This window comes from Rhodnius prolixus, unplaced genomic scaffold, assembly GCF_049639745.1.
Source record: "Rhodnius prolixus isolate KJV_2025 unplaced genomic scaffold, Rpr scaffold_14, whole genome shotgun sequence".
Lineage (NCBI taxonomy): Eukaryota > Metazoa > Arthropoda > Insecta > Hemiptera > Reduviidae > Rhodnius > Rhodnius prolixus.
In genome coordinates this window covers 4,532,702-4,558,765 of record NW_027411594.1, presented here as the reverse complement: position 1 = coordinate 4,558,765, position 26,064 = coordinate 4,532,702, and the positions used below count along the sequence as shown (strand labels likewise).

Here is a 26,064-nt window from a genome sequence, read left to right as displayed (position 1 = left end):
GAGCTTACACGTATCACTAGCAAAGGTAATCTATTGGCTATAAGGTATTAAACTATAAATTCTGTTAGCACATAGTTTGTACCAGACAACTTAGTGTCTGGAATACTGGTTTTGGTTTGGGGGTGGCTTCTAGTAGTCATAATATACCCTACAACAACAGCATGTTAACCAAATAGGGTGTGGAGATAACCAAATAGATGTATGTCTATCAAGACATACAAACACAACTAACAGTTTACCCAGGGCAACAAAGAGGAATTTTATTTTATATTCTGGTTTACTCTTTTTTTTTTTCGACTCTTACTCACGTTACCCGAGTAAAATATCCCAGCAATGGGACGACTGTGTTTAGAAAATGGACTGACGGTGGGTGGAACCAGCGTGTTTTCTGTCGCTCAACCAAAAGACTGGACTTTGAACAAAGCTGGCATCCTGTTTGTGTAGAGGAGAAACCCTAGCACAAAGCTGGAAGAATTTCTCCCAGCTTTTACTTAAGGAAACGTTAAGTTTTGTACAGGAAATAAGTTCTCTAATTACAGCTATAAAAATTTATTTCCTGTGCATGAATTAATTATTATTTTAAATTGAATTCTTATTGTTTTTTTTAAAAAAAATGCTACCGAAAAGTAAAGTAATGCCTATTTCTACAGGCAGGCTTTACGTCCAACTATATTTGGCATTGAAGTTACTTATTTCTCCGCCTTCTCTCCTGCCTTCGAAAGCACATTACTTAATGATAAAGACGTCAATTTGATTAAATTTAGATGCACAATTTTCAGCAGTTCTTACTGACTCAATTTTAGAGTAATTTTTAGATTTTTGATCAAATTCAAAATATTGATTTTGACAAAATGATTTGTTTCAGCTTCACCTTGATGCTATAGCTGATCTGGAAACCAAACATCAGAGACTGCTGGATGTTAACAATTTCTGTTCACCGTATTTAGTAAGTGGTTATTAATATTTTGATTATTAAATGTTTTTTTTTTTTTTTTTTAAATCTTTTATTGCAATTTACCACTGCAACAGTTGTTGCAACAAGCAAATATGGTGAAAGAGAAAAGAAATAGAAGAAAGTCATGAGTGGAGAAGGCACCCAGTGGTGTCACTCCAGTAACGTGCTTTGCTCTCACGATAAGAGTAGATCACGAGGCCATCTTCTCTTCAATCTCCTTAGAGAATCACCTGGCGTAATGTGAAGGAAGATAGGTGTTCTATGTGAGGGTTAGGGATGAGCTGCTGTAGAGTAGAATGAAATTTGAGAAAACGAGTGTTAGCAAGAACCTGTAATGAAAGGTATTTTGAGGTCATTATGGATAGTGTGAGGTTAGATACATAGAACGGAGCGTTAAGAAGTTTTCGAAGTATTTTTTGACTGTAATACCTGGAGGCGTAGTGAGTTGGAACGGTTTAGTCGATCCCCCATACTTCGATGCCGTATGACCAAATACGTCGCAGTAGCAGTAGATATGTCTTTTGTTATGTAGGTTAAGTTTCGAACGTTTGTCAAGTAGTCTGGCGAGAAGTTTGTAGCGTTGGTTAGTTTCTCGTTTTTTTCAGTCTAGTATGGGGATTCCATGTCAACCGTTTGTCTAGGTGCAGTTCAAGGTAGCGTACTTTGTCCACAGTTGGTATAGGAGTTTGGTTCAAGATGATGGGAGGTAGGATTTTCCGTCTGAGAGTAAATACTATAAACTTTGACTTCTTAACGTTGGTTTTGATTCTCCATTTGAAAAGCCAGTCCTGTAAGTGGTTGATGTGTGTTTGTAGAGTTCGTGTAGCGATAAGAGGATCGGAATGAGGAGATGCAGTTAGCAGTATCGTCAGCAAAGATAGAAAGAATCCAAATGTTTGAAAATATTTTGCCTTCCTTAGCCAAGAAAATAGAAAATCGTAAAAAAAAATTCGATTTTTACGGGAAATGGAAAAGATCCTCTCAAAAGACTCTCAAACTGTGAACTCCAAATTGGAGTTACTTCCTTCAAGGTCTGTTCATTAGAACGGAACTTCTTGTGGCTCCTTTACTAGAGATCTGTTTCCTTTAAAAAAAAAAAAAAAAAAAAAAAAAAAAACTCTATTACAGGGAATTCGGGACGATCTTAATAGATTTAAGTGAAGTTAAACAGAAATTTGTACCCACCCTACTAAACCCCATCCTCCAGATGTTGTAAAAAACAAAATCTGCGCACTCAACATAAAATACAATGTTTCTAGTGATATAAGATGCAAATTGTTTTAAGATTAAATTAGACCCGCATCACATACTGAAGTAAGAGAGAGAGAGAAGCTATTTTTATGTCCGGTAATTAGGGCGGCCGCCATACATGACTAAGCTTGATGCCATCTATGTATTCTGTGGGGTGAACCATGCCATGGGGTTACATAATAGAAATTAACTACTATAACATGTTAACAAAAGGATTTTCTGTTATCAGTGTATAGCTGTGCTGGTAAGTATTCTCATAACATTTAAAAGTAGTTCCACAGTTAACGGGTTCCACCCAGATTGTGTCTACACTGAAGCTCATTTTATTAAACTAGCAAGTCCTTCGTTTAGTTTAAGCTTAGCTTAAGTGCCCATATAATCAAGTTTAATTACAGGTGTGTGGAGTGACAAGTAGGGGTAGAAATTTTAATTATAATTTAGTTTGGCCACGTCTACCGTCATTTTCTCTCACTTAAAGTAGATTTTCTTTCTGTTTCTCACTTTCTCTTACCTCCGTAAGTGATACTGATTAGAGAAAATCGGGTGGGACCACTCACACGACCTTCTCTTACTTCCTTTCTCAAGGGTTCTAACTCACAAATTTTTTTCGAATTCAACATTTCAGTCATTTTTTACTTCTTTTACCTACACTATACAGTTTGTAATCGTCCATTACACTGAAATTTAACTTTAAGGAAAGCGCCTACTCCAATCCTACAGCTACAACTTGCCAAGAACGAATTTCCCCAAGAAATAGTTAAAAGTAAAAGTAATCCAATTTATGTATTATACAAAGTTAGCAAGAAAAGCTTCGGAGCCATTTTTGTTGACTCATCAAATTTAGCGTGAGATGAAATCATAAGTGAAGTCGAAATCTCTACATCAAACAGATTAAACAAATTTAAAAAAAAGTAGATGTAATACCTATTTTTTTCAGGCAACTTTTGTACATCCAACTACTAAATTAGGTGTCGTGGACGGAGGCGACCATTAAACATACTTCGCTACAAAATTTCTCTTATTAACCATTAAATAAAATCCAAGGACTAGCTGGGGGAATCGAATCCACTAAACCAACAATACATCTTAGTGTTGCGGGTCTAGCCAATAACCGCTCTTCTAATGGGGCGCCTTACAATACTAAAACCATTAAATAAAATCCAAGGTTTAGACTAGAAATCAACCACACTAAACCAACAATACATCTTAGCATTGCGGGTCTAGCCTACAACCTCTCAGCTAATGGAGCGCCTTACAAGATTAAAACCATTAAATAAAATCCAAGGTTTAGACTAGAAATCAACCACACTAAACCAACAATACATCTTAGCATTGCGGGTCTAGCCTATAACCGCTCAGCTAATGGAGCGCCTTACAAGATTAAAACCATTAAATAAAATCCAAGGTTTAGACTAGAAATCGAATCCACTAACCAACAATACATCTTAGCATTGCGGGTCTAACCTATAACCGCTCGGCTACCGTGATTCTGTCTCACTAAATTGATTAATCTATTTTTGACGATGGATTAGAGCCCAAAACCGGCCAGGGTATCAATAATCGTGCATGCTATGACGGATAAAATCAAAGATACTATCTAGCATTTCGGACCTAACTGTACTTTTGAAGTTTAGAGAAATCCCTGAAAACTGTATTAAGAGAAAATCCTGTGAGGAAAATCATATCAGATTTTCCATCTTCTAGTTTTCTTGTCAGCTGATATATTTTTCTAAATTAATTGCTTAAATAGGAAACCATTTAGAGTTTTTGTCGTCATGACCGCAAATAATATTGTCAATCCTGGCACACAAACGTCATGAACAGGTGTGTTCTCTCGTCAAAATTCACAGTATTAAATTTTCTGGACGTGGAAAGGTTAATTTGAAGAATTTAATGCTGAAAATATCAACTTGGATTGGCGTGCGGTATTGTGTGTTCATGACAGTTTTACATCAAACTTTTTATTTTATTTTTTTTTTGTTTTTCGTTTCTTTGGAGTTGATTTTTACTGATCTATGGAAATGGGTGATGAAAAATTATTATATCAATCTATTATAGATTTAAGGCGTCAAGGTAGCCGAGCGATTAGAGACTAGACTAGACCCGCAAAGCTAGGATGTATTGTTGGTTAGTGGATTCGATTCCTAGTCTAAACCTTGGATTTTATTTAATGGTTTTAATCTTGTAAGGCGCCCCATTAGCCGAGTGGTTATAGGCTAGACCCGCAATGCTAAGATGTATTGTTGGTTAGTGGATTCGATTCCTAGTCTAAACCTTGGATTTTATTTAATGGTTTTAATATTGTAAGGCGCCCCATTAGCCGAGTGGTTATAGGCTAGACCCGCAATGCTAAGATGTATTGTTGGTTAGTGGATTCGATTCCTAGTCTAAACCTTGGATTTTATTTAATGGTTTTAATCTTGTAAGGCGCCCCATTAGCCGAGTGGTTATAGGCTAGACCCGCAATGCTAAGATGTATTGTTGGTTTAGTGGGTTCGATTCCCCAATCTAGACCTTGGATTTTATTTAATTGTTTTAATATGAGAAATTTATAGTAAAGTATGTTGGCTAGTCGTCTCTGTTCGCGACACCTAATTAGGCAGATGGACGTAAAGTCTGCCTGAAAAAAATAGGCACTACTTTACTTTTCACTTCACTATTCTAGATTTAATGTGGGCTAACTCGGTTGATGTTTCTAATGATTCTTTTCTCAATTAGATTCATCACTTATTACAGGATTGGTTCTTAAATGGAGATATTTTTAGCACCTTTTCTCTTAATAAACCTCTTCCGCAAGAATCTCTTAAATGTACTTCAACATTTAATTGCTGTCTAGACTGCCTGGTCCACAAGGGTGTATCCTGAAATTAGTAGGCCCAATTTTGGTAGCCTAGGCTTAAACTATTGATTTGGTGTCATGGGCCGGAGACGGAAGCACATATTTTACTGTTAATCTTATTTCTGATTAATAAAAAGAAGATGTTCGCGAGATTTAAACTGGGGATATCCCACTTACAAATCCACGCTCCTACACCAACACTCCACAAAATTTAGTAAACCATTTACACTGTAATAAAGTTGGAACTGTCATCCATCAAGTTGAGAAAGTTAGGTACGCCAAGTTTTCCGAGGGACTACTTAGTCTCTAATAGGTCCTAAGTTGTAATATTATTAAGTGAGTTATGTATAAGTTCTCTAATATGTCGACTCGTTATACCGTACAATCCTAAAGCCTGTAAAATATTTACGAGCATGAAAAGTCCAGAAAAAAAAGCAATAGAGATTTGTCTTTTTTTAGGGCAACTTTTTCAATACTGAAAATACAGGGGACTGCAAATCAGTTGATCCTGTTTCAGGGACTGCAGCGCCAACAAGGTGTTAGACAGCTAGATACTAGAACCGCAACGCTGAGATGTATTGCGGGACTAGTAGTATTCCATATCCTCTCTTAGCCTTAAATCTTATTTTAAAATTAATGTTTCTCTTAAAATTATTTTAGTAAAGGATCAAAAATTTTCCGTATTTTGGTGGCCCTTAAATTAAATTTAAAATTGTTGAAAATTTGGTTCTTCTTGAGGGGGGGGACCTGAGTAACATACAAACTATAAAATTCATTCAGCTATCGTGCTATAATTACAGAACAATGTATTGGAAAATCAAAGAGTTAATTTTCTTCTGATCCACAGAATTTTCTTCAAATTTCTGTGTACTTTATAAATTAATTAAAATTGAAAAGGGCAAAATTGACGAACTGGAAAATGCTGTGGTATTAATTGAAGGTCAATCAATAATAGGCTTGATTCTCTTTGGAATACTGAGCGGGTAATTTAGGTAATTAAGCTGAACTTAAGTGATTATTGGTACTTAAGTGGTGGAATTCGTTGGTGATTTTTTTTATTTTATTGAACAAATGTTCATAAAAATTTCCTTAAAACATTTTATACTAAAATTAACTTATTTCTTTTTTACTTTTTCTTACACAACTATATTAAACTCCCTCAGTCTGTCTTTCTCTCTCACTCTCTCTCTCTCTCTCTCTCTCTCTCTCTCTCTCATGATTTGCAAATATATTTACACTGTCTACCGTCAGAATTAGAAGATGGAATAGAAAAAGTCAAGGCGGATGTAGAAGCTATCTATAACTGGACAAAGTGTAATTTTATTTCATTTAATATTTCTAAATCTAAAGCAATGATAATTGGCAGTAACAGATATATAAGTTCTATTAAGCTGGATATAGTACCGAAAATTATTGTAAATGATAGCATTGCAATACCTTATGTAGAGTCTGCTAGATGTTTGGGAGTGACTATTTCGAATACACTGTCCTGGAATAATCATGTCAGTGATATTTCAAATAGTATTTACAAGTCACTGTACCAGCTAAGACTCCACAAAGACTTGCTACCTGTACCGCTCCGTAGACAGCTGGTCAGTACACTGATATTCCCTTATTTGGATTATTGCTGCCTAGTGTACGCTGATTTGACTGCGGAACTCAACTTAAAGCTAAAACGATCACTAAACTCATGTGTCCGTTTTATATTAAATGTGCGAAAAGACGAACATATAACAGCACATTACCATGAGTTGGGGTGGCTTAATGTTGAGTTCCGCAGGAAATATTTTAAGGGCAATTTTCTATACCAGTTGTTTAGGACGCAGACTCCACGATATCTGTTTGACATGTTTACTGCTAAGGGTGTACTGGACTTACGGACTACAAGGACTATCCACACCAGACTGTACATACCAACTTACAGGACTGCTACCTATCAGAATTCTTTTTTCGTTACTGCCTGTAGACTGTGGAACGACCTACCAACGGACCTTACGAACAGGAAAACAATTTTTAATTTCAGATTTTTATTTTATGACTACTTATTACAGGAATTTAAAAGGAAATAGTTTATTTATTTATTTTTATTATTTATTATTTATTCTAGTTGTGAAAGTTATAATTTTTTCTTATTAGTTTATATTTATTGTAAATAATTTTTTGCGAACAGCTGTTTGGATTTTATTTTATATTTATTATTTTAACCGAGAGTTTTTTTCTGTTTATCATATAAATTTTATTTATTTTTGTTGCCCTTAAGGGACATGAGTCCCAGGGCATAATAAACGTATCTTTCTTTCTTTTCTTTCTTTCTCTCTCTCTCTCTCTCTCTCTCTCTCTCTGAGAGTATGTGTGTGTGTTCGTATATAAAAAAAAAGCTTAAGCAAAAAAAGAGAGAAAATGAAAGGTCATAGGATGTTTAGTTTCCATTTCCTTTTGGTACCCCCCAAAAAAAACCTCGATAGAAAAAATTATCGTACTAAATCTCGCCACCGGAAGTAGCATTCATTTGAGAGATTTTGTTCCATTTTGAAAAGGTTTCCTCCAAGATAGAAACTTGTTTTACTAAATTACACTTATAACAATAGATTTTCGACTTTGGGAAATATTCCCAAAAAAACAAAACAAAAATCAACATTTTGTGGGAAACAGAGTGAAAAATTGCTTTCCACTAATGTGCCAATTTTTTCACATACGTAATGTACGATCTTACCAAATTTTGAGGAGCCCAACATTTAAATCTGAAATTTCTGTCTTTGAAGAAAATTCTACTACTGAATTTTACCATACACATTTTTCACCTTCTTTTCTTTTCTTTTTTTTTTAGATTTTCCCCCACAAAAATTTGTCTCTTATTTTCCGCGCAATGCATAATTTAGATCTAAAACCTCTTTGTTGGAAATATTTTCGCAGGGAAAATTGATTAAGGACTCCACTGTGAATAGAGATGGGTAGAATTTCCTTTAAGGTACCATTTCAGTATAATTTACGGTAACTACCATTTATATACTGTAATGGAGAGCAAACAACCAGAGTATCAAGGAAAATTCTTCAAGTGGAAATCTTCCCTGCTGATTGGACTTTTCACTTATTGGAGATTTTCTTTTTTAACTTAAATCATTTTTCTAAGAAAATTATTTTTTTGGATGTATTAGATAATCGGGGTTGGCTTTAATGTAAACTAAGCTAAGCGCCACGGTAGTCGAGGGTATATATACTTAGACTAGACCTTGTATTTTATTTATTGGTTTTAATCTTATGAAGCCGAGCGGCTATAGGCTAGACCCGCAAAGCTAAAATGTATTGCTGGTTAGCGGATTCGATTCCCTGGTCTAGGTCTTGTATTCAATGGTTAATACGAGAGATTTATATTAAAGCAAACAGGTATTTGGACGTAAAGTCAGTCTGGAAAAAATAGAATTTACTTAATTCTTAAACTGTTATTTTACTGTCAGTAACAATTAGATTTGTTTTAAGATTTTGAATTTAAAGAAAATTCGTCTAAGAATAGTTACTTTGTGAAGGTTTGAAAGACAGATTTTCCGACTATAAACGGAAACATATGTTTGTAATAAGGGAAGTAAAACGCCAGGACTACTGTATTAGCGGAAGGAAAACACATGGAAGAATTCCATTAAAGTTCTGTTTGGTTAGAAAAAGCGTCATTGCTGGGAGAGGGCTGGGTAGGGCATAAAACGATGTAAAGTAAAATCTACCAGTCTATCTGTCTGCAACAGGAATGCAATAACTTGCAGCTACATCCCCGGCGATGTCTTTAAATTGCTTGTCACTGTTTGTAGCGTAAAGACACACGAAGACTAATAAACATTTCTTCCCGTTGTTCCTCTTATCCTTACAAGATTACTGCTATTTCAAGACATATCTCTTAATAATCGTTTCTAAACTAAAATGATTTCAACTCTTTGTGAATGAATCCTGTAGTACTTTTATCCTGGGGTTTTATTATCATGAAAGCAGTTCTTCCTGGTCGTTCGAGTTCCTGTGCTCTTTGAGCTGTCCCCCTTTAATGTTCAGGATCGTTTCTAGGCTAAGGCAAGCAGTTCAGTGAATGCCTACTTAGTTACTGTCGCAAAAGTCTACTTAATTTTCCCTTCGAACCTGCCAAGATACTCCTAAATAATTTTGTTCAGATTTGAACCCTTTCTTCGGTACGCGGTTTTGTTCGTATCTTATTTAAGTCATCAAGAAAGGATAAAGCGTTCCCGATTTAGTGCCAAAAATTGATGGAAAGGATAATTTTAGTAAATAATCATGTTTAATGTAGGGAAGGGATAAAAAAAAAAAACCTTCATAGAGTGAGGTATTTATCACGGAACCTCTGGGAACACTTTGTCTGGAGAAAGAGTAAAGGCTTCTCATATCCTGTTTGGTTGCTTTCCCATCATAAGGTTTAAGATAATTGGCTCTTTGCGGCCAGAGGAGATCAGTTCGTAACAAAGGATAGAAGGGAAGATCCTGGACTTTGTGAGATGGGGAAGTTTATACTTAGATGGTACAGTACGCCTTCTGGCAGCACTCTCCCGATAATAATAAGTTTCTAACCCTTAAGACGTAAAAAAAAAAAATTTTTAAAAAGTCCTTAACCGACAAAATTCCTGTATTGATTTTTTTGTGTATCCTGAACGAAGAATACACTTGTTTATTCCTTTATCCTGTGACTCCTTTCTTCTAACACTACACAAGCAGGATGCTATTTGTGGTTCATTCCAGGAATTTCTATTTTTTATCCCAAATAAATCAATAACCATTTAGATTAGAAGCCACCTGACTGCAGCATCTCTCATCATTTGTACTTTAAGAAGGCTAGAAAGCCGGTATAAAGATTTAAAGTAGATGCTTTTAGTCACATCTTGGCATGGAGGTGGAAGTTCCAGGCGCCGTTCCCAGATGAGGCGGTAAGATCGGCCGCCCAAGTCGTACATAGAACACAGATAATTTGTGCACGTCACCTTGCCAATGGACCACTCAGTCACTTTCAACTTCTCCAACCACATTTCCTGTCAGACAGGAAATGGAATGTCTTATACACACACACAAACAAACACTATAAGACTTTGTACCATGGACTTGGTAATTCTTCCAAACAACGTTTCTATTTCTTTTTACCATGTAGTAAATTTTTCTCAGACGTGCTTTTATTTGTTTGCTGAACAGTAACTTTTCTATTACATTACTGTTTTTCTGACTTTTATGTACCACTTTTCACTGTTTGAGTGGCGTAATTTTCTTGGGATTTGGAGTGCATTTTCTTTTTATTAGTAGAATAATTTTAAATTTGTTTCAGAACTCTTATTTGAATTAATCAGTCTCATTTAATAAAGTTTATTTTCATTTACGCATCATTATTAGGAAATTACGGAAAACTAAAAGGAAAAATCCATTCTAATTTTCTTTCAACTCCAAATATGTTTGACGTCTTCGTACAGGTATTTAGATGCACTATTTCGCTACGAAGACATAATATTCTCCACCAACATCTATAGCAGAGCTAGCAATGAAATATGAATGTATTTAAAAGTTGTAGAATGAATGTAAGAAAATGATTAGAGAAGGATTACGTGATTTTAATTTCGGTTAAGCTATAAGGATGGCAGGAATATAGAGTACTGATCCATCCATTAGCTGTAGTTTATGTAAATAGCGGTATATAGTAGAATGATGAATGTGTGAAGCGAATGTATTTATAAGTAAGAATGGAGAGTGAGTGATATTCTAGTGATAAGCACCTAGACAAGCGCTTCCCAACCTTTTTTCATTAGTGTACCCCTTTACCTGATTGTTTCCTTAGTGTGTACCCCTAACATATATAATATAATAAAATATATAATAAATAAAAAAATAACTAATCGTATTCTTGATTTTACGTATTGTAACTTTAAATTAACAGCAAATCAATCTGAATATAATGTGTCTTGTAAAGAATACAAATCCATATGATATGTTCCTATTAAAAAAATCATCTATGAATGTTAAGAAAAATATTGTTGTTATGTTGGCTGTTGTTGGCGGTCTTATTGTTCTTGTATGCGTTTGCTATGTGTGTTCTTCTGCTCATCTCTAATACACGTGTTCTGTGTAAAAACTGTTCTTATTAAACCCCATTAAATTTATAACAGGTTATGGGCCCAGTTATTCTAAATTAAAATGTATATTAGTGTTACGGTTTACGTGATTAATTTAATAATTTCAAATAGTGCAGGTTATAAAAATGTCAGTGCTTACTTTGCCTGTGCCTATACTCTCAGCGAATAATTTCACGAACTGGAAATTTAGAATGAATGCAATTCTTGAAAAAGAACAGTTAGTTGACGTTTTAGAAAGTGACCCTCCAACTGATGCAGTAGCAAAGAAAATTTTTCTCATTAACGATGCAAAAGCAAAAGCCATCATAATTCAAGGTATTTCCGATAAACATCTTGACATTATTCAAGATTCTAAAACATCAAAAGAAATGCTTCAAGCTTTAAAAGATGTATTTGCGAGGTCTAGTTCTTTTTCTAAACTAACCTTATGGAGGAAGCTAGTAAACTTAAAAAGTGAGAGGTTTGAAAATTTGGAAGACCATTTTCTTAATTTTGATAAAATTATCAGAGAACTGAGTGATTTAGGTTCCACGCTGAACGAAAGTGATAAAATATGTCATTTGCTTCTTTCACTTCCAGAAGATTATGATACTGTGGTCACTGCTTTGGAAACTGTTGAAAAAATAAAAATGGATTTTGTGAAGGCACGTCTGTTGTATCATGAACTAAAAATTAAGTCTCAAGATATTTCTGAGACAGGCCTTAAAGCTCAAAATAATGGCTGTTTTAGATGTGGGGATAGTTCACACTTCCAGGCGAACTGTCCAAAAATGGTCCAGGGAAGCAACCAAACAAGAGGACGTGGATCAAACAGTAGAGGGTACCAATCATACCACAGAGCCAGAAGGACCCGAGGTAACAATTTTCCTTCACGGCAGAGTCAAGGAAGAAAATTTACGGAAAGGGATAGCCATGCAAATCATGCTCAAAGTGAGAGTGAAGTTGATTTATTTACAACTGAAAGTTGTAATTCAGGCATGATCTTCGAAGAAAAATCTTTTATCTATGACAGCGGCGCTTCAAATCATTTTGTCAGAGGAGAGTTAAAACGTTTCATGAAAAACATTACAGAATTAGAAAATACAGTAAAAATAGTTCAAGCGGATGGCCAGCTATTGACAGCAAATGAAAAAGGGAAGTTGAGCCTTTATTGCCAGGGACAAAAATTCGTTATCGAAGCATTAATCGTTCCTGGTATGAAGCACAATCTTTTGTCTTCTTCAAGAATTGCTAGCCGTGGGGCGAAAATAGTCACTGATAAATCAGGTACAACTGTTTTCATTAAAAATAAACCTGTACTTTTCTTCAAGCCCAAAAATGGTCTTTTCCTTTTTGAAGCGGATAAATTTAATGAAGAGTGCTTTGTTGCTGCCAATGAAGGAGATCTTTGGCATAAAAGAATGGGGCACATCTCAATTGATGGGCTAACACAATTGAATTTACCTACTCCGCACAAATTATGCGAATCTTGTATAGAAGGCAAGGCAAAGAGGCAACCCTTTTATGAGAACAAAAAGCGTGCAACAGAAATAGGAAGTCTTATTTCAAGCGATTTAGTTGGTCCCATCACACCGAGTACACTCAATGGCGAAAAATATTTCCAGGTAATATTAGATGATTATTCCCACTTTGTAGTTGTTAAATTGCTGAAAAATAAGAGCGAAGCAGCTAGAAACTTGATATCATACATTAAAGAAATAAAAACTCAGTTCGGTTTAAGCGTCCGGCGCATAAGATTAGACAATGGTGGGGAAGCGAAATCGAAGTATTTTTTAAACTTTGTGGAAAGAAATGGCATTCGAATGGAATATACTATAAGTCATTCTCCTCAAATGAATGGCAGATGTGAGAGAATGAATGGGGTTCTACTCTCAAAATTAAGAACTAAATTAATTGATTCTGGGGTTCCCAAATATTTGTGGGGAGAGGCACTAAAATGTACTGTTTATGAAACAAATAGGTCACCAACTTCAGTTTTGCCTAGAGGTAAAACTCCCTCGGATCTGTGGAATGGGCGAAATGATCTGTCCAAATTGAAAATATTCGGATGTAGAGCATGGCATACTGTGACACCTAAGCCTGGGAAATTGGAACCCCGAGCAGTTCGTGCGGTAATGGTCGGTTACTGTGGAGGTGGCTACAGATTGTGGTTACCAAAGGAAAGGAAAATAATAAAGTCAAGAGATGTCAAATTCGATGAGTCAATCATGGTATACAAAGATAATAATATGGTCAAGGAAAATGGACAAGACACTATCGTTCCAATTCAAGGGGTAGAAAATAATCCAGTAATAAAGATTAATGAAGAGGGTGAACAAGTAGTGCAGAATGACTTACAAATGGGTTCTATGGATAAAATTGCAGAAGATGAAATAGTTACTACAAACAGAAAAAAGAAAAAACCTGGATATCTGGATGACTATGAGCTGTACACAGCTTACTGTTTTCTATTGTCAACTAATGAAGAACCAAAAACGTTTGAAGAGGCCATGGAATCAGAAGAATGGAAAAGTGCAATACATTCAGAATTAGAGTCTCACGAGAAACTTGGAACTTGGACCCCCGGAAAATTACCTGAAGGAATGAAAGCTATTGAAACACGTTGGGTGTTTAAAATCAAAGAAGATGGAACCAAGAAGGCGAGACTTGTGGCTCGTGGATTTCAAGTTCCTCAAGAAGAATGGGAATTCTCCTACGCACCAGTATGTAGGATCCCAACTGTTCGACTCTTGTTATCAGTAGCAGTCCAGTATAGCTGGATTTTGACTCAAATTGATGTTCCCACCGCCTTCCTGAATGGAGATTTAGATACAGAGGTCTATATTAAAACACCTAAAGGTTTAAAATGTCAAGAAAATACTCTCATTCTTAATAGATCTCTATATGGTCTCCGCTCCGCTCCAAAATGTTGGAACAATAAATTTTCATCCGTAATGAAAAATCTTGGATTTACACGATCTGATTATGATTATTGTCTTTACTATAAAGATAATATATACTTAGTTCTTTTCGTTGATGATGCGATACTGGCTGGGACGGAGGAGAATGTGAATTCATTATTGAAAGATCTACAGAAGAATTTTAATACAAAAAACTTAGGTTGTCCTAAATCGTTTTTAGGAATGGAAATTAATCATGTTAGAAATGGTTTACACTTGTCTCAAACTAAAATGATAGATCGTTTGACAAAAGAGTTTGGCATGGAGGTGTGTAGGACAATCTCAACACCTATGGAGGCTAAGTTCAAGGCAGATGAAAGCTTGGATATTATATATGATGTGCCATATAGGAGACTGATATGTAGTCTAATGTACATCTCTATAACAACAAGACCAGATATTACTTTCTCTGTATCATATTTGAGCAGATATCTCGACAAGCCAACCAGTCAAACATGGAAAGCTGGCCTAAGAATTCTACGTTACTTAAGTTGTACAAAAGATCTAAGGCTCCCTATTTCTAAAAATACAGGAGGCTTAGAAGGTATGAGTGATGCTGATTGGGGAGCTGATCAAAATGACTCTAGAAGAAGTGTCAGTGGATTCATATGCTTTCATGCTGGAAACCCTATCGCATGGTACTCAAAGAAGCAGAGATGTGTTGCTCAATCAACAATGGAGGCTGAATACATCGCGGCAGGGTTCGCTGCTCAAGAGTTAGTGAATCTTCGTGGTGTGTTAAGTGATTTGAGTCAAGTGAAAAGAGCAAGCAGTGAGGTGATATGTGAAAAAGTGTTAAAATCTGTTAAAGATGTGTTTAATGAGAAAGGACAAGAGCCTGATGAAATGAAAGCAGTTCTTAAAATAGATAACGCTAGTGCGATATCTTTAGCAAATACATTTTCAAATACCAAACGTGGCAAACACATAGAAATAAAATTTCATTTCATCAAACATCTGTGCCTAAATAATGTTATTAAAATTGACTATGTTTGTTCAAAAGAAAATATAGCTGATCTATTTACCAAAGCTCTAGGAGCCGAAAAATTTGAAACTCTTAGAAACTCTCTGCTCACTAATTGTTTTTTTAACATTTAATATCTTGTTAATTATTTTAGTTTATGTGAATGTTGTGTTATTAGTATTCAATTCGATGTTTCTTATTGTAGACATTAAGTAACTACATCTCATTGAGAGAGGGTGTTAAGAAAAATATTGTTGTTATGTTGGCTGTTGTTGGCGGTCTTATTGTTCTTGTATGCGTTTGCTATGTGTGTTCTTCTGCTCATCTCTAATACACGTGTTCTGTGTAAAAACTGTTCTTATTAAACCCCATTAAATTCATAACAATGAATAGGTAAACATTTCAAACCAATAACTATTGCGGGGGTCGTAAATTGAAACAGCAAAGCGTTAATAAAGGAGAAGTAAATTATATGCGGGCCATGTGTAATATTAGTCTAAACTAAGGCAGCATTTTGTCGAATTTTTACATTTCCCGCCATAATAACTTTTTTTTTGCGTACCCCTAAACAATCTTTCGCGTACCCCTAGGAATACGCGTACCTCAGGTTGGGAACCGCTGACCTAGACGATGCTGGCTGTATGGCGAAAGCCAATGCCCAAAAAAAAGGCCAAAAAAAAACCTCCAAATATTCGTTGGACATTTTGTTTTCATGAATATTAAGGATACAGATGTTAGAACCTTATAATGTACTAAAATGGCACGTTAGAGAAGTGTGTAACTTCACCCGCTCCTTGATCAATCCCCCTTATTAGTATAATATCCTAATTTTGGAAAAAATAATCCTTAGGATAGAAAGGAAAAACTTTTCATTGATGCAGCTTCCAGTCTGCTGATCATTTTCAAATTTGGAATTTCACCAACGTATTGGTGCCCGTAGCTTTTTTCAGTGCACTGTCGGCCTCCGGACAGTGTTCTCTCATTACAGACAACACTGTCCATCACGAGGACTTCTAAGAAGTAAGAAGCTTCTAGGAACATTATTACTGTACGTACAGGTTGAGGACCCACCACCCCCCCAACACCAAAAAAATGGCCCTTATTTGAATTTCCTTCTCAGGAAAAATGTTGGAAAATTCAAAGTTCTAAAACTAGGATATAAGCAATTGGGAAAAAAAAAATCATGTGCAAAGAAAATTTGTTGGAGCGAAATAATTTGTTTGAGAAAAGTGACACTTGTGATGGAGTCTCTCGTCAAAGGGACTCGTTTGAACTTGAACATAACTTAGATCTACCCATTTTCCTTACGTTTTCCCGTTTTTCTTTCAATAAAATCATTTCATTGTATGAATGATTCTGCAGTCAACTGTCTTTTTAGCACATTCTATTTTTGTGCTTTTTTAGACAGTGGCAAGGGAATTTCGGGTAATAAAACATATTTATTATTATTATTAATAATAATACAATATTAATATACTTTTATTACTATTATTTTATTTAAATAATTTAAATGAATTAATAAATTTAAATACGCGTCAACATCTGAGGTTATTGGCGCCTGTAGCTTATTTCAGAGCACTGTCGGCCTTCGGACAGTGTTCTTTCGTTACAGACAACACTGTCCATCACCGGACAGTGAGCTGTAAGAAGCTCCCAGGAAGAGAAAATCTAAGTGTCAGCAGCTGGATTCGAACCCGGGACCTCCGCGTGGGAGTCCAGTATGCTAACCTCATAGCTAATCCCTTCCCTTTTTATTATTATTATTATTATTATTATTTTTAGTGGAAAGCTTCCCCACATGAAAACAATAATTTTCTTATTAGAAAATATTTACGTGTGGAAATTGTTCGCCAATATTTAATAAAGACTTCCTTCCTGAACTCGTCGCCATGGAGATGTACAGTACTTTGAAGTTAGCAGATTTATTTCCAATACAATCCTAGTTATGTAACTGGTGTCTGAAGGAGAGCCTGTACAGGAAGTGTAACCACTGAGAGGGGGGATGTAATAATCCGTTTACGCACAGCATCCGCACTTCCATATGTCTGTCAGAGCGATTTTATGCAGAAATAAAATAAAATAAAAACCACGTTCAATACTTCCGCTCTAAAAAACTTTGATAACTTGGGCTCAATAATGGTATATACATCCTGTATCCTTTTGAGAAATACAATTCTTTAATTTTCTTTCCAGTTTTCTTTTGGCAAATTGCGTTCATGCTAGCAAGATATTGGACAAAATTCAGCGTCTATTTTCTTATTATTATTACCTGAGCATAAGTTTCGAAGACTCTTTTCTACAGCGATGATCCATCAAATAAATTGCATTTCTCGCGTTTGTAGGGCCAATAATCTGGAGAAAATCTCCAGAAAAAGGATCTAAAACATTTGAAAATAAAAACCTGGGTGAGTTCCTTGATTTCCGTTTGGTGAAAATATGTAGATTTTCTTCAAAATTCGAATTTTCTTTGTAAATGGACTTTGGTAAATGGACTTTACACTGTCACTCAATGAAACCATGATATTTGTAACCATGACTGTAAGTGTTTGTTTTTAATCACCCTATTAAGCCGCCACGGTAGCCGAGCGGTTAGAGACGAGACCAGTAAAGCTAATATGTATTGTGATACTAGGTTCGATTCCCGGTCTTAGGCCTTGGATTTTATTTAATGGTTAATAAAAGAAATTTACAGTAAAGTATGTTCACTAGTCGCTTCCGTCCACGACACCTAATTGGTAGTTGGACGTTAAGCCCCGCCTGAAAAAATAGACGATTACTTTACTATACTTTTTTTATTCACCCTACTATATTTAGTCGATTTGTTCTGTAAAGTAAAAATTGGTTAGAACATTGGGATGGGATCAGGTCGCTAAACATCAGATCGAGATGGCTGCAGCCAAAAAAAAAATGGGGCTGAGTCGATCCTTTACAGGTCCAGTTAAAGTAACATTCCCTTATCTGAAGATCCAGAGTTCCTTGCGCTATCATTTTCTTCCGCTCAATGCCAAAGAGTTTCAGCATTCAACCAGAATATAAGAGGCTGTTTTCTTTGACTCCAATCACGGATCTGTAAAGAGGTTACTGAGTTTACACAGATTACACACAGTAGAGACTTACTCTGTATCTGAGTGATTCATATTTTTTGATTCTTGAGAATTTACTGGCAGGACTTTAAATAGTTCTACCAATGGGATAATCCTAGGACAGGGGTCAGCAACCCGCGGCTCTTTCATCCAAATTGTGTGGCTCTTTAGCCTGTCCAAAATGAATTGTATATATTGATTTTGTTGAAAGAAAATGAAAATTTCATTTATTAAAATAAAGATATTTTTTCAAAAACAATTTTAGATATGATAGGTTAGAAATTGAATAGAATTATATTAAAATAAAGTATGTAATTATATAAGACCTGCGAAGCTAATATGTATTGTGGTGCTGGGTTCAATTCCCGGTCTTAGGCCTTGGATTTTGTTTAATGGTTAATAAGAGAAATTTATTAGTAAAGTATGTTTGCTAGTCGCCTCCGTCCGCGACACCTAATTGGTAGTTGGACGTTAAGCCCCGCCTGAAAAAATAGGCCATTACTTTACTTACTTATATATTGTAAGATTGCCGCATTTTCATTCGTTAAGTTATTATTTATTGACGTGAATACGTCTTTAAATTTGAATCATATGGTGGCAATCCAAAAAACCTAATGATAACAAAATCGGAGGATACAGTTTGGCATTATAGTTTCGAATCTATCTCTACATCCAAAATTAAATTATACCACTGGATAGCCAAAGGATCAAAGAATTTATTACGATAAACGAGGACTGTGACGCATCGCACGCGGTGCAGGGGGAAGCGCCGCCATTTTGAGATCATTTTGCTGAGTATCGAGATTTGCAATTAGTATAACTTTTGACTCGGAGAAGCTATGATGTTCGTTTAAGTTTTAATCGTCAGCTGTCGTCACAATCTATCGATTGTATATGAAACATTAGTGTAAAATAGTGACAGTGAATATAATAAGGTGTTAGAATAAAATAATATTATCAAAAATATATAATGTCGGCCTATACGCGTCGAAAAGCCAAAACGAAATACAGAGATCGTATACGGTTGGAAAGGGCTTCTCAAGAACAATCGAATGGTAATAATAAAACACCATATGACCGAGTCAAGCTGTGCCGGGAACGTAAAAGAATGAATGCGGCCGAGCGGATCAACGACGGTGTCAGTACATTTGCAGCTGGGGCGGTTGAAATTATGCAAGTGGATGATGAAATTGCTTCTACATCGACAGTGGATTGTATAGGCATAGATGGTGTTCGATCGTCGATTTGTTTCCTTGATTTCATCCTAAATACATAATTAAAAATATTTTATATAAAAAATATAACCCGTTACGTGAACGTATTCACGTACAACACACGGCCGTGTCCATGACACAGCCACAGTTTTTTTTTTTATTTACTTTGCAATATATGAAAATAAATACATAAAACCTTTAAATGTTATTGAATATCATAAAATAATAATTTGCGAATACAAATGATCTACAGAGATGGTTTACACTATCATCCTTGCGGCTCTTGTTAAGATTTATTAAAATTATTTAAGGAGAAAATGGTTGCCGACCCCTGTCCTAGGATAATGTATGCTGCACCTATGTAAATTATCTCACTAGCTCCAAGCACCACCAGAGGGTCAATCAGTGAACGCTTAGTGTTTGCAGCAGTTTGCCCAAGACTCCCTTAGTCACCTTATCATCTGGGCAAACTCAGCTAGCAGCCTTCCAGACTAGGAAGCCCACTCTATGATCTGAAATAAATATTCTGTGCTTCACATATATTCTTGCTTGCTACGAACGAAGAATATCCGTTTATTCTGCTCTTACAACCATTAAAGATAAAACATAACTAAGTTATCAGAATAAAGAAATATTTTAATCAAAAGTTATGATGGATTATGTTAGTTGTACTAAGTTTTTTGTGAATAGAGTCCGGAGGCCAATACGAATATTTAAATTTGGAAAACTCTTCTTTTTTCTCATCCCAATGGAATTCCAGAGAGAGGAGCTCACGCTGAGATTTAACTTCATGTTCTCCCGTAACATATTGAACAGTAGAAGAAGGGCAGAGCTGTGAAACAGGCCATACTCATTGCTCGGTAGTACTGACAACTGTTGCACATGTGTATTCAATTTAGGCAGGACCTTAGACCCTTGGGATTGGTTTTTAGTTCTACTTCTCACATATTTTTTTTGTTCTGATTGAAGCGAACCTTAAAGTTCAGGACTGTTTTGCCTTTTCTTTTTTTTTTTGTCAACAAACAAGCTTTACCATTTGCCAATCAGATTTAGCAATGCAAACTTATTCAAATACTTAACTCGATTTAAGTAATAAGTTGATGGTCACCCTTTTTGATGCTTGCGTATTTTTTTTTTCTTTCCGCACAGGAAGTGACAGCATAATTACTATCAGATGCAAACAGTTCATGCGGTAAAATTGACTCTTTTGAGTAAAAATCGATCATCGAGATGTACAACATCGATTTTTTGTTTTTGTTTTGTTTTCCATTGCTTGGAAAGGATTTTGGAGAAAGTAGCACTTACGATTTGCTTTAATCGATTGCTTTTAAACACACATCAGATACATGTTTATCTACCTATAACTGAAATTATCTATTGTTGTTCATTGTTTTTGGTGACTGATTTATAGTTTCAATAGGATGAAAAAATAAATGTAATTTCAGTCGAGTAAAATTTATTTTGCCGAGCTTTCGACCTTGGGACTAGGTCATCTTCAGGGCTAGTTTAGAAAGTAAACTGAGTGTCAGTCCATGCACAGACTGAGTCACACTCAGTCCATGAACAGACAAGACAGGAGACACACCAACCCTGAAATGTAAAAGTATTACTTTGTAAACTAGCCCTGAAGATGACATAGTCCCTAGGTCGAAAGCTCGGCAAAATAAATTTTACTCGACTGAAATGGCATTTATTTTTTCGTCCTATTGAAATTATCTATCTATCCATCACTCGTTAACATCGATTATTTAAGCAATCCTTTTAGTAAAATAAAAGTCGTTAAAAAGTTTTAAGTTTGGCGTAAGTATGAATTTCCTGAGAACCAGTTTTGTGTAATATTTTCACGAAAAACTAGTCCAAGATGATACTTTTTATAGTTTATTCTCGTGAAAAATTGTTGTTATTACGTAAAATGGTGGGATTTGTACATCCTCTGATTTTTTTCCAGAAAAACCCAAAGAAAATTTTTCAGTTACAGCTATTACGGAGAATCAGTTGTAAAAGATAGATTCGTGTCAGTATTTAACCTGAGTGATTTTTTTTTCCTTTAAATTTAAGATGGCCGACAAGTGTGGTGCACTTTAGTTTTAGCAATAGAAAGCTCTAAAGTGCGGTAAAGTGAGATAACGTTCTCTCTTTTCTGTAAAGAATATTGTTGAAAAAAAAATAGAATAGAAGCTGGCGATAACGGCGTCCATGTGTGGCCAGATGAGGGAGTGCAGGCTGTGTCTTAATGAAAGAAAAGGCTGCTAGAAGAGGGCCTAGAGGTAGGACCCAGAAGATATCACCTCCACTGCCACAGTATTCTACGCATCCAGTACACCCGCAGGGAACACTCTAGCTAGATCCTCCTTCTACAAACTGCCTTCACCACAACCTTATCTTTCTCCCGTTCGCTACCCCATATTCAGTACGGCAACCAGTCTCTTGTCAACAAGCTTACAACAAAAACATGGCCTTCTGTCCAATCAACCCTCATAATTAAAGTTCTTCTCTAATGCGGAGTATCTTATTGGTCAATTAAAATTAAAAAAAAAAAAAAAAAAAAAAAAAAAGCAAGAGAAGAATAAATGATTTAGATCCATTAACCCCCATCATAAATTTACCAAAAATCGATGAGGTTCATCAATTTTGTCCAAAAGCCTATTATTGGGCCCCGTGATAGTCTTAAAAAGAAAACGGAACTTAGAGCGGCCTCATCTATCTAGAATACATTAATAATAAATCATTTAAATTAATAATAAAAATGTATTTTATCTACAACAATTTTGCAGGTTTTTTTTAAATAAATTTGGAAAATGGTTCTCTGGGTTGATACTATATAGATAGATAGTTGATTATGGCTAGATAGACAGGAATGATCCCCTCAGTCAATGTTAATACTATGGTCTACAACGACCTCGTCAGAGGAATCCAGTATGGTTGCCGGGATCGACCATTGAACCTTAATTCTTCTCAGTAAAGAGACGAGTTTAGATGATTTGGAGGTTTCGTAGCCTCTGGTTGGAAGCTGAATGGATGACCTAGCTAGAATAAGCCTTCAAGAACTGCCTGTGTTCCTTCACCCTTCGTCTCAATCTAATCTAAAACCCTACATAAACTCAAAACGTGTATTTTATGAAAAGTCTGATGCTCTCTCGAATTTCCCAATATTTCTTTATTGGTTCCAATTAAGTTGAGGATTTTTTTTTTTCACCCATCGAATAGGAATCGATCGATTACGAAACTTGTATCCTTCCCCTCAAAAAAGCTCCCCCAAGCTGGGAGGAAAAACAACGAGCTGGTTTAGTTATTGTACTTAATCTCACCAATTTGATCTAAGATTTGTTTTAGGAAAAGCGAACACAATTTCCTCACATTGCCTCACGCCCACTTACTCTCCCTCACTCCCTTCCAGTTTTCTCCAGCCCAGTTCTGTTTTCCACTCAACATGCCTCTAACCTTCCCTCACCCACAAAGCCACTCTTATATGACCATTGTTGTTTTGGCACATTTACTGGATCTTTGTTTGTCTTCAAGTTTTTAGTTACCGTCGATTGTGCAAGTATAAACCGCCGTAGGTTTTGGATTGTCTCCAAAAAAGGTGGTTGGCATTTTTAGTGTGAGGTAGCGATTCCCTCTTTTATTTTTAAGAAAAATTTAAAGTTGGAAAAGTATTTTCCCTAGTGTTCGATTCCCCTTTCTTTCCCTTGAGTTCAAAGTTCGTATTCCCAGTAATCTTTTTATTTGAAATTGTTTTCCTCCCCCACTTCTGTGCTCTCCTAAACAGGAACTTTTCATTTACTTCAATCACATTAGTAGTTTCTGTTACATTCAATATCCTGCATCAAGGAAGTATGGTCGAATAGAGGGGAGGGAGAGTGAATAGGAGTCATCACCGGGCCGGGGGTGACTCTCCAAAAGAAAGGTTTGATTACTGGACGTCCTAGGAAAGAGTAAGAGGTGAGAGCTGATGGATAAATGATGATTTGAGAAATAAGAATGAAATTTTGTTTCTCGTAACATGATGATGATATTAAGACCTTAGTCATACATTGGAGATCATAATAGATTGTTCTATTGGCAGTAATTGATGTTATTGGGCGAACAATTTTGGACTACAATAATTGAAGACCATAGATAAGGGAATGCTTAGCTTATGCCCCATACTTTAAAGTACGTAATTCCAAATTGGTTTTAGTAAGTTGCATATCCTTGGTAATCAGAATTAGTTTTGAACGTCTGTCAAGTAGTCGTGCTAGTAAATGATAGCATTTTCTTATCCTTTGTCTTCTAAGTATTGCTTTACGAACTCTCATGTTAGTAGAACTAAGATCTTTGACTATAGAGTGTTATCTCGTATTCTATAGCATTTCATTCCAGATTTTTGATATTTCCTTGAATGGAAAAATTGGCGATATGAATTTTCCGCCAAAATTAAGTTTAAAAAAAAGAAAACCTCTTTCTGTTTACGGTATTATAAATAAGAATGGCGACCACACCGCCGACTTGGGTAAGTTGTTATGACAGTTTAAGTATAATATATAGCGCTATTGTAAGCTCTTACTTAGCTAGGGCTAGGTAGTAAATAAAATGCTCTCCACGAGCTATGTTGCTCTCTCTCTCAGGGATTCCTTCTTCCCCCCCTCCCAAAGCCATTTCTTACATCTTCCAGCTTCCTGGAGATTATATATATCCGGTTGGTCACACAAATACCAATCTTATGGTTGTGTGAGTTTGTGTGAATGAGTATATATATATAGGTACAACCCTTTTATGCCAAGCTATCCCCTGTTCCCCTAAACCACCGACGGCTCACCTTCAACTTATTTCGCTCACTTCTTCTTTCGTCTACCTGAGGGACGTTCTCCTTTAACGATGCAGGTTTCATATTTCACTCTTTTCTAAGGTGTGATCAGATCAGATTATATACAATCACATTTATGTGAACATCTGCATCATTTTGCTTCAATATCAAGTGCTTGGCCAATCAAAAGTAATAAGGCGCAAATATCAAATAGTATGTGTCAAAAAACAAATCTATAGCGCATAATAAATGGCGTCACAGCTCTTAATCTAAATCTATATGAAATCAATATTACCTGAAAATGTAAAAGCAAAGTGACAGGTGTTATGGTCAAAGTTCAAATTAAATCCATTAGTGAATGTCTAGGGAATTGAAAATGCTGCTGTGAAATATAAGTAACATCCGGTGGATTGATCTTCTTCCAAATCATACTTTTGATCAGTCATTCCATAAATGTATCTACAATTGGAATTATCGATTTATTTTGGATTAAACAAAAAAAACAAAACAAGCGGGCAGGAAAATCTTAATATATTTTATGTATTCAGGTGTGGGAGAGAGAGAGAGAGACAGAGAAGTTTTGTGGTGAGGGGAGGGGAGCTAATAGAATATTTAAAAGGAGAAGACACGTGTGCCTTTCGACAAATATATATCCCTAAATCCTACAGAAATAGAACTAATCCGTGGTTAGGTGAGAGGGGTTCCCTCCTTCGTCCTGTCATCCTACGGTTACTATAGTTCTCCTCCTTCTCCCTTATTTTTAACAAGGGGTAGAGGGATGTTCCCTCTCCGAGCGGCTGCCACTACAGTACCACATACACTCTCATTTTAATAAACTAGGTTTATCCCGAACCTCTAGCCTATATTTGTTTCTTTCCCTACTAGAGTATGTATATATATATATATATCTTGTGGCCCAAAGAGTAGACCAGGGACGGGGGTGTGCCTCTTTCATAAACACTCATAAATTATTTCAGATAGGGTTGGACCTCTGGCTGAGTTTGGTTCCCCAAATCCGGTCCCTAAAAGCAGGAGTAGGAGGAAGAAATGACAAAAAAACTTGGGAAATAACCCTTTTTTGTTTACATTCTGTGTACCTAGGAGCCTTTCCGCTGTACCAAAAGGCCAGACAATATATACCCATCTTCACTTCTACTTCTTCATGCCTCATATATATGTATATATATATGAAAGTATGCGCTTGTAAGTTAAGTACACAGGAGTAAAAAGTTTAGACTTTACTCCTAACCTAAACAACAAGATATATTCTTTTAAAAACTTCAATTTATTTATTTATTTTTATTTACCTATTTATTTTGTTTAAATAACAGATGTTCGGATATAGCCAGAAATTTTCAAAAAAAAAAAAAATTTATCGATGCTCTTACGTTTTGGAGTTTCATTGGTGCTCTTTATCTCCAGAAATTTCTAGAAATTTACAACAGTATTTATTATAAATACTTTCATAGTTTACGAGGGTCGTTTGAAAAGTCCGTGCAAAGTCAGAGAGATAGCACTACTGGCGCGTATCGAGGTTATGTTTAGTTAGTAGCATCTCTTGGAAGAACACACACCAAGTTTCAGCCAGATCGGTCTATTTCTTTGTGTTTGGCATTCGTTTGAATCGAGGAAGTCGAGTGATTTTCAAAAAAATGGACGAAAAAGAATTTCGTGTGTTGATTAAACACTACTTTATGAAAGGCAAAACGCCTCAGGAGACTAAAGAGAAGCTTGATAAACATTATGGTGACTCTGCACCTTCGATTAGGACAGTTTATAAGTGGTTTCAAAATTTTCGGAGTGGCCATATGGGCACAAGTGACGCTGAACGTTCTGGACGCCCTGTTGAGGTTACTACTCCAGAAATCATTGATAAAATCCATGATATGGTGATGGATGACAGAAGAGTGAAGCTGCGTGAGATTGCTA

At 35.8% G+C, this 26,064-nt stretch overlaps 1 protein-coding gene across 1 annotated transcript in view; it reads left to right on the top strand.

The window, feature by feature from the left end:
* Reck (Reversion-inducing-cysteine-rich protein with kazal motifs) overlaps positions 1 to 26,064 on the top strand; it is a 211,021-nt gene that overhangs the window by 130,069 nt on the left and 54,888 nt on the right. Inside the window, exon 3 of the mRNA XM_074123281.1 lies at positions 866 to 946. Within this exon, the coding sequence (XP_073979382.1) occupies positions 866 to 946 (81 nt within the window). The remainder of the gene's footprint in view (positions 1 to 865; positions 947 to 26,064) is intronic.